Source organism: Eucalyptus grandis, chromosome 7 (assembly GCF_016545825.1).
Source record: "Eucalyptus grandis isolate ANBG69807.140 chromosome 7, ASM1654582v1, whole genome shotgun sequence".
In the NCBI taxonomy this organism is placed as follows: Eukaryota; Viridiplantae; Streptophyta; class Magnoliopsida; order Myrtales; family Myrtaceae; genus Eucalyptus; species Eucalyptus grandis.
Window position 1 is genome coordinate 37,917,133 of NC_052618.1, and position 10,431 is coordinate 37,927,563.

The 10,431-nt window shown below is 39.6% G+C and overlaps 1 protein-coding gene across 1 annotated transcript; it reads right to left on the reverse strand.

Moving 5' to 3' along the window:
* Window positions 1-3,514: 3,514 nt before the first annotated feature.
* Window positions 3,515-9,948, reverse strand: LOC104453460 (serine/threonine-protein kinase BSK1). The gene is given in 10 exon segments (XM_010068019.3): window positions 3,515-4,039; window positions 4,669-4,782; window positions 4,873-5,037; window positions 5,693-5,881; window positions 6,339-6,424; window positions 7,970-8,075; window positions 8,172-8,305; window positions 9,161-9,296; window positions 9,452-9,652; window positions 9,655-9,948. Coding segments are annotated over 10 exon segments (1,545 nt in total). The 5' UTR covers window positions 9,811-9,948; the 3' UTR covers window positions 3,515-3,781.
* Between the last annotated feature and the right edge of the window lie 483 nt (window positions 9,949-10,431).

Consider the following 10,431-nt stretch of genomic DNA (forward strand, 5'->3'; position numbering starts at 1 on the left):
TCGACTTCAATGACATCTCTTTGTCGTCCAATGTTAGGCCAGGGAAGGAAGTGTTGTCCTAAAGACGTCCTTGCTTGACATGTCAAGATTGGAGAAGAGAAAGTCGTCAATAAAAACCTTATCCCCAAATTGTGACGATGAACTTCTGACCAGATAATGTTAGAGGGGCAATCGAATTATAAAAATGGACACAATGGGGTTATTGTTTGATGGGCAAACGATTTAGAAAAGCCGCGGGATTATTTAAGGAAACAAATCCAAGTAATTACACTCTAAAGTAACATAGGAAGGATTCAATTGCAACTTTTAAAATAGTAGATACTATTCTCTAGTCATATGAAAAAATTAATAGATATTTTTCCAAAATAAAAGAAAATCAACTCAAAAAGTGGGAAAGTGAATATCTAGTGTATTCTGACCGCGGAAAAATTTTGGTTTTTATAATCGACTAGCACATATAAGCATCGGAGAAAGGGTCATTAGTCTCCCTTTGATTGCAGAATAGTAAGAGGCTTGTGTTGACATTGAATTTAAATTGGTACTTGTCAATATATATACTTTAGATATACAATGCTCAAATTTCTCTTTCTAATGCCGTGCAGATGGATGGACTTCGTATTAAAAGTAACTTGACTAGTGAGCCATTTGGATGCACAATGATTTCGTTATTAAGCTCAAAGCCAACACTTCAAGTGTTTTTTCATCTTTGAAATTTAATAGATCTTTCTAATGACATTGACATTTTCTCTTATTAGCTAGTGATATTATATTTCTACCTGTTATTATGTATGTTTAGGTCCCTTTTTTTCTTAATCACATATAGACAGGTACTAAATTTGCTATAAATATACGTTTTCTTACATTGTTTTTCTTTTCTTATTATATACAAGAATTGTTTAAACCCATGCATCAGATAAAGGGCCTGAACTTTTTCCTGTGTTGCTGCGACACATCGTTCTCTTTGACCACTTCGATCCACACTTCATTCAATAGATTTAAAAGCATTATTCTCTTCCCCTTATCATCAACTCTACCGTGTCAGCCTTTTTCATCGTTTTTGCCAGTTTGTCCTTTCCATCCAGCACCTCTTTCATCGTTTTTGCCGACTTATCCTTTCCATCTAACGTCTTTGGCAAACTTTGGGTGGCTAACATGGCACGCATCCAATGCCCTACAACACAAAATAGTTCCTCCCATAGAATTTCTCATTCTCAACTCTCACTCCAAACATTGTAGCCGTCATAGTATTTCAGATAATCATCAGAGAAGCAAAAACTGTAAATTAATTCGTGAAACCCTAAACCTTAATTTTAATACCAGTTGTTGTGAGATAACACACAAGCTAGAGAATCTTTTAGTTCAATGTCGAACACAATAGAATAAATTATCAGATATAATTGAAAATGATAAAGACACTAGAGATTTACCCAATACTATTTGATTGTCGATTTCAATTTCACAAGGAAAATGATCCACAATGTGATTCATTATAAATCTGGAGAATTACATGACTACAATTACTCAAAATTTCCCAACCCTAGATTACACAAAAAAAATAATAGGATAATTGCACTAGAAATCCTAAAATTTTTCATGAAAATGTAATTAAGTCATAAAACTTTCAAAACATGTAATTAAGTCTTAAAGATTGTCAAATTGATGCAATCAAATCTTTCTGTTATCTTCATCTAATTTTACTTTTTTTAATTGCATTTTTTCTATGCTAGGCGTTGACGTGACTAAAACGACATCATTTAGGTCGAGATGATTTTTCAATACAAATTTTAATTAGTTGTATAAAAACTAAGCAAAATTTTTTTAAAAAGAAAAAAAGAAAAAAAAAGGAGGATGTGGCCCTTGCCACCGCCGTCCTACCGTGGCCAGGTCGCCAGGGGATGCTGGAACCTAGCAATGGTGGGGGCAATAAGGGCTTACACTTCTTCTTCTTCTTATGTTTCAAATTTTAATTGGAATGAATTGATTGTACCAATTTAACAAGTTCTATGACTTAATTACACTTTTTAAAAAATTTATAATTGAATTGTACTTTCTAATATACTTATCTCGACAACAAATGACTTCGCAAGTTCTCGTAGAGAACTCATTCGTAAATCTCATACATAGGAACCCTTAATATTCCTCTTGTCATCTCCAATATGGAACTCGTGAAAATCGATCAAAATAAGCTTTAAATCCTGTGTTTTCAAAGTAGGCGCGGCACCTAGTCGGCCGTGCAGGATGGGCCGGGTGCTCAATACATGTGCAATACGTGTTTGCCTTTCTAGGCAGGTGGTCGAACTCCCCCGGCCAAGGTGGCCCTAGCGCCCGGAGAGGCTGGCCGGGCTGCAGGCCACAATTGGCTGGGCTATCCGCCTACGCCCAGCCGGAAGCTGCAAGCTCCTGGGCGTGTTCGACCGGATGCCTAGGCGGCCATGGCTCTGGATCGCCCGTTCCTTTGCACCCCCAAACTCGTCCAAACACGTCTCGTGACTTTCCTCGTTCGCCAGCCTTAATCCAAACCCCGATTTTGACGAGAATTTTGAGTCACAAATCCAACCGTCGGTACTCAGTGTTGACTTATGTCTCGAGTTTGAGTTTGAAGATATACATGAATCCGAGTCAAAATGGAGCATGTGGATACCCCTACCAAACAATGTCCTTATGTTGAAGTTCGTGAGCTAGACCCCTGGGAGATGTACATTAACGTTGGACAACTAAACCGGAAGTCCAATCACGGTAGGGGGGCCGTCCGAAATTTACGCGGACATCTTAATCACCCGTGATCTTCGCAGCAAGTATGTCTGTATTTTCTTTTTGAGCATTAAGATTGTGTACACCTTCACTAGATTGCACGATTTCTCATGAGTAATCCTCGGAGGATAAACACTCTGATTATTATGTTTGATCGGGGGCTGGAAGCATGACAATGTGATCTGCAATCCCCATTTATGGTGACATCTTTCTGCCGCTCTCTTCATAGATTTTGTTCGATCAACTTTGGTTTCTCAAATGAAAAATATAAAAAATAGAAAGCTCCGCAAAACTAAGATGCAGCTGCAGAGATGTTCTGTTGCACGTACTCTTACTTAAACCATTAAACAGTTTTAATCGATGAAATTCAGGCACTAGGTACCATACATTGTCCCCATCAAAAACCATGCCTCAGCTAGATTACTAGTGTTCCTACACCATGCACATGATAATTCTACTTTCAACCAGATATCCACTGATTTTCAATCCTCATAACGTGCTCAAAGAGTTCATTTTCACCTCGACACTACTACAAGCCCGTCTCTATCCTGTCTCCATAAGCAAGTTTTCCCATCATTTTTCTCATAAGCAACCGCCATATTCAGATACCAGTGATCGGCAAGAGAACCAAATTAATGCATAGGAGAGCACATCACAGTTTGCAAGATTGATGATATGAGAAAACCAACTGTTGTCATTGCCATTTTGCCTTTCAGACTGCAACAGGTTTTCTGAGACAACAAGCTCCGACACCAGGTAAAAATGAAAGCAAATTGGCCCGGAGTTCCGATCCAAAAAAACAAGTGTACTGCCAGTAATCAAGCAATAGTATCAAGATAGCATATACTGAATAGCTTCTTTGCGAGCCCTTTTCTAGTTCTCTCTCAAAAATCATCGTGTTGTTTATGCCTGGTTGGTTAAGATCAATGGAAGCAGATATGCTCAAAACATTTAAACACGAAATATAAATGCTTCTGCACAAATTTTCACCCGGTATTTACACAAAAGAAAGAGTTACACTTGGACCGAGCTACGATGGTCCTCTCCCACTTTTTTGCCTCCTTTCTTCGAGCCCAGCTGCTTCATTCAACATGTCCACAGCATCCTTGGGCATGTCCAGCTTGGCAAGAGCGACCGATTGCATGTAAAAAGCCGTGGGCCAATCTGGATATATCAACTGAGCTTGCATTGCATCTCGAAGGGCAGCATCTGGTTGATCACATAGGAGGTAGCACAAACTCCGCCTTGCAAATACAGTTGGAGACAGCATCGTCCCCACATCTATAAACTGCATTAACCGAAAAAAAAGCAAAGAACAAAAGGAATCGGAACACAGCATTGAAGAATTTATCTGGACCTCTCCATTCAGCAGAAATATAATAAAAATGCACTTTGAGAACTTACTAAGAGATTTTATATCTAGCCTTATGTTCTTTACTCAAAATTCTGGGAAAATAGAAAAGAACAGAAATTGGCAAGGAAAAGGGAAAAATCAAATTTAAAAATGACTTGAGGAACCTAATCAATTGCCTCAATTAAATGTTAGAGCAACCTATGAACAGCCATACTTCACATGTGCTCACTGAAAACCCACTTTTTTCTCTTTGTTGATCTATTGCCAGTAAGAAAAGAGCGAAAGGGTACTTAGCTGGGAGCTAACGAGGAACATAAACCAATTATGTGTATAACAATTAACCAATGGACAAAATCTGTACCAATTAAAGTATGGCACAGAATGGAGTGGACTAGCTGAACAAGAGACGATATTTAACATTCAAGCATTATAAGTCAACACCCCATCAATAGAAATTATGCCTGATTGAGATGAAAATCACAGTCAGAGAATCTTGAATTTCCATGTGATTACTTCAGGAGAAATATACTTTCTTTTCAGTACAGATGTCTGATGGAGTTCACCTGAGAGTAACAGTCAATGGCAGTCTTGAAATCTTTGTCACGGAAGGATAGGTCTCCCCGCTTCCTTGCTTCCAGCATATCTTTCATCTGTTGTGTCCACTCTTGGAAGGACAACTGACCAAATCCAGAATAAGTATTAGCACATAACTCTCAGAAAGGTAAATAATTCCCTTTGCAGAAGCAAAGTACCTCCATGGTTCGTACCTCATTGCTTCCTTCGTCATCTTTGTAGTGTGCGGAGACCAAAATCCCATGGATTGCTGTGAGATCCATCCTTGAGCAGGCCTCTCCCATTCGTGTAAGGCGGGCCTTTAGTGCTTGTGGTATATCCTCCTTCTTGGAAATTCCAAGCATGACTTGTGATGGAACCTGCAAATTTAGCATTTTAGTTCATCCCATAGAATTCATGAAACGATTTGCAACTCTAGGATTTGTCACTGAAAGGATTGAAATAGAAGAAAATCCACCAGCAAGTGAAAGTAAAATCCCTATAAAGCTTAAATCAGCTTCAATTGTTCAATGGTCAAGTTGTCAAGGAACGTGGCTTATTGTTGAATGTTAACTCGAATTTTCTCAGTAGTATAATAGGTACCTTTGTATGACAGCGGCATTTCACAGGGATGAATTCAATAAATAAATGCCATGAGGCCGAAACAGTACATCAAAACCAAAATCACCATTCTTCAGCATGAACTTAATAATAACAAAGCACTTCATTAAACCAATACCTCATGTCGCCTAGCGCATTCTCTTTCACCACATGCATTAGAGCGTATGCTGCTTCAAGTCTATACAATATTGGAGAAACTTTTTGCATGGCAATTTTCATTTAAACACACAAGGGAAGCATTCAAGTAAGGGTCTAAATGGGAAACGGACTTGGAGAAGCTATACTAAACATTAACCTAATGGGAGGCATCTATTAAAACAGCTAATTTAGCCTTTTTTTTTGCAAAATAAATAGAATAAGGAACAGAAAACGGGAACAGAAGAAGGAACAGGGATACGTAGAAGAGATGCTCACATCTGATTTGGTTTGTAAAGGAACAAGCATTGCAACAACGTCCTTTATATTAGGCCGCTCTCTTGGTTCATGTTGCAAACACCGAGAGGCAAGATTAACCACCATTGTAGCTTCTTCCATTGGAAACTTACCTTCCAAATGTGAATCCATCAACGCGATGTTGTTTTTCCCTCGTATCATATCAAGAGCCTATGTGAAGCAGATATACAAGAGTGACAAAACAACTGAAATCATCAATATTGGAGAGAACTTTTCTATTGGTAAGTCGTCATACAACAAACTAAAGTTATCGCATGCACCATTTATTGGGTAAGAATATAAAACAAACAATTTGCTTAACTAAGTCTGTCTAGTTGGGTTGGCCACTTCGAACGACTCCTAAACAAAGTGATAGATCTTCCGTAGTAAAAAATAAATATTGCTCTTTCGTCTAGGTTCTTGCTATTTACTATCCAAGTGTGGACCTAGCACTCAAATTTAATTGTTTCCCTGGAAATCAAACCTAAAGGTCTATCCATCACATAGGGCATTAGAAAGGAGAATAGTCTGATTTAAAAATACAATAGAATACATAAATTACTTGTGTCTCTGTGGAATCTTAACTACCCCACTAGTTGACAAGGAAAAAGAGTCTTATCTCACTTACATGACTAGGAGGGATGTGCTTCCCACTTAGCAAATCAAGAAGGATGGTGCCAAAGCTGTAAATAACACTTTCAGGGGTGACCCTTCCTGTCATGTACAGATAAAGGCAGACACGTCTAATAAGATTGACACACAAAAGGAAAGATGAACAAGTACTTAACAGATATTTCATTGCAGAGCACTATCTTAATTTCTTAAGATCTTACATGTCTCTTAGTTTCTGGGTTTCCATTCTCAAGCTGCCAATTGAGACTAAGCATACCAAAGATAACAATTCTTATAAAGTTCCACATGTATATGTCACCAGATACCGTCTCACCACAATGCATCCTATCTAGGATTTATCTTCATATTCTCATTAAAGATACAGGGAATGTTGCCATTTTATCAGCCTAAATACCTCATGTAGATTCCATATGTATAAATTTTAAACCTGTGCTATAAGCTTGAAAAAGAAAAGACGTTCATCAAAAGTAAATTATGCACACATATCTGATTACATTCTTATTCCATTCAAACCAATTTTTTTGCTAGTGGTAATATGACCGAGTATTTACATTTTCTCTGATTTGACACCTAAGTTGTTCTGTTAAGAAACTCCTGAATGATTTAAACTTAACTTCCAAGCTTTAAATAGACTTGATATTAAATAAAGTTTGAAGTTAACCTTCAACTCTGATAGAAGTTTTATCAGCCTAGATGCCTTACCTAGACTCTCTATATAAAAAATTTAAACGGTGCTATAAGCTTAGAACGGAAAGTAAGTTCATCAAATGTAAAGTATGTGCACATATCTGATTACATTCTTTTTACATTCAAATCAAATTTTTTGCTTGTTGAAATATGGGCGAATACTTATTTTCACCAATTAGACATCTAAGATGTTCTATTAATCAGTTAAGAAACTCCTGAATTATTTACTCCATCTTAGCTTCCAAGCTTTTCATAGTCTTGATGTTAAATGAACTTTGAAGTCAACCTTCAACACTGATAAAAGGATTACAATCCGCATCTTCAAGCCATAAGGTAAGAAAAATGCGAAATGGTTAAATATCTCCACACCTGAAGCAAAATCAAAAGCTTGTTCATTGCCAGTTCAGCCAAACCCATTTTATCATGACATTTGAAAAGTCAATATAACCCAAAAAGAATTTAACCATGCATATCTATGTTCGGACAAGGTACTTTAATTCTTTGAATCGTGAAGGAAAACACCAATCAACTCATACTGACAGACACTAGCCCCACTATTATGATAGTGAAGGAGATCCCCTTCCCTAAATATCAATTGGTCCAGATGATAGAATAGAATGCTAATCTAGAGAGGGAATATGAGACCAACTTGAAAAGCACTTTCCACACAAACCATAGTAGCATTCTCAAGATATGCCAAACACATTTCTGTCTTCCTAGATGTTACTGGTTCAGGAAAACAGATGCCAGTGCCACAAAAATTAAGGGAATGAAGTAGAAGAATAAGCTGAAAATGGTAGATAAACACAACATCACAATATGTAAAGAACCATTGCAGAACTAAATTTTGTGCAGAAGCAGGACATATGTCAAATAAGAAGTCCGCCAAAGGATCAAGCAAAAACTTTTATATTCCTTCATAAGAAGGAGACAGCCTACCATTCTTCATATACTCGGGAGGCGTATAGGCGAGATTTGTGCTATAGCTTTTCCCATCTCGACTATTCTTCATCAAGCCAAAGCATGAAAGACGGGGATCACCATCCTGTTCAATCCATAGTTGCATTGAACAACTTAGTAATGATTGTGATGTAGTTAAGATCTAGGCCACAATGTAACAACAAATTAGAGAAAGGATTACCTCATCAAATAGAACCCGATAGGCATTGAGGTCATGGTACAAGGGATGACCTTCATTACTGCAGTAATCTAAGGCTTCTGCGATGTAGAGAGCAACTCGTAGACGCATTGCCCATTCAATGGTTTGGTTTTCCCCTGTAAAGAATATTCAAAATGCAGCACTCTAAGTTACACAGAGATTCTTAAATGGTCATGTAGAAGAATATACAAAAATTGTGGAAGAGGTGGCTCCCATACTTCAGTGATGTGTATCCTGCTTGAGCAAGTAAATCTTAGCTGGCCACTGGCCATGGTAAGTAAACTGATAATGCAGATTATCCTACAAGAGTGTTGTTAAAGCTCTGTTTCTAGCAAGATACATGAGGTTTCTACTTCTGTGTCAATGACAAACACAAACAATACAGTATGTGAATTTTCTAGCCAACCATTGTGAGAATCAAGCTTCCTCCCTATATGTGGCTATGGTCTTGGCAAACTATAGAAGTCTTGTGTTGAGTGCATTTTCATTGTGTCACTTTGCTTCAAGCAAATAGACTGATGTTCTGAATTCCTTACAGAGTATTCCCGTGCAAAGGAAAATGGTGCCAAGAGCTATATTTAACCAGACATTTCATGTTTTAGCCAATGATTTGGCATATAAAGAGCAATGTAACTAGTCAGATGCTATGTTCATCAACTTCACAAATTAACCTAAGCCACATTAGAATCAGTCAAAATCACAGGATGGATCCGACCATGTTTTCCTCAATAAACACAGAGAAGCATAGAGAATCTAGAATTATTAAGAACGCAAAATACCAGCTTTAAATATGCCTCAGATGGCCTCAGATGCAGTATACAGTCTAAGATGCTGCACAGAAAAAGAAAGCTCTTGCAAGCGGCTAATTAAGCTTTCGGGGGATTCGGCGACTTAGACATCCTCAGTTGGCAAGCTAGAGCTGAAGGCATATCGAATGTCAAGCGAGAGTAGAAGCGAAATTACTGACTTACAATGAAACAAGTGCTTCGCAAGAGTATCATTCGGCATATATTCCGCGACCAGAAGCCTCTCATCGCCTTCACAGCAATATCCAATCAAGTTAGCCAATCTCCTGTGCCTCAACTTCCCAACACTCTGTGCCTCCTCCTACAACAATACCACAAACCCCATAATTTGCACTCACTTCAGTACCACCCAAGAAGAGCTAAAACACAAACAATCAAATCCGGGCAACACCACCCAATTAAAGATCCAAGGAGTAAAGCAAGATCCGACTATTTGAGCTCCGAAACATCACGTACCACGAACGGCTTCGGGTCGGGCCACGCGAATTTCGTGAACTTCTTGACGGCGATCCACGCGCCGCTCTTGAGGCGGCCCTTGAAGACGAGGTTCGGGGCCTTCTCGCCGCCCTCGGAGACGATGAAGTCGCGGCTGAAGCCGCCGGTGGCGGTTTTCAGGTCGGCGACGGAGAACCCGGAGAAGGGCGGGGCTCCGCCGGGCGCCGGGGGCCCCCGCCGCCGCCGCCGCCGCCCTGCTGCAGCTGGCGGTTGTGGTGGCCGAAGTGGGGCTGCTGCTGCTGCTGCTGCTGCTGCTGCTGACCTGCGGGGTCCTTCTCCGGGTGGGTCTCCCTGAGGAGGGAAGATTCGCAGCAACCCATGATTGTCTCCTGTGCTGATGAGCTAAAAAGCTGTGCTGCTGGGGAGATTGATGACTCTCATGAAAGGAAGAGAGAGAGAGAGAAAGAGAAAGAGATAGAGATAGAGAGAGAGAGAGAGAGGTGTTTTCTTGATTCGCTTGATGGGGGGATGGAGGGATGGCTGGATTCTCTTTTTCTGGTACAAGTGAACAGTTCCAACTGTTCACCTCCTCTACTTCTGTTCCACTTTCCATACTCTCTCCGCCCATTGGCTAACATCTTCTGCTTTGACTTCTCTCTCTCTCTCTCTACTGGGTTTGATTCTTTGGAGACCACGATCATTCATTCATCTCTTTCTATCTCTCTCTGGCACTGTTATTATTACCCCATGAGTGAAAACCGGGGTTGCCGTGAATGAATTGGAAACGATGAGCGGCTTTGAATTTTCTTTCTCACCAGTAGGAGATCGGTGTCCCCGACCGCCCTCCTCCAGACATTACCATAAGAGCTTCATGTTTGCCATGACATGTCGATGTGTACGATAATTACCCCGCATTACACGCGGTTTCGAAAGTGTGACAATGACGGCCCTGTACCATAATCTTGGTCTAAATATCAATTGCCAAAAGACCTATTCGCACG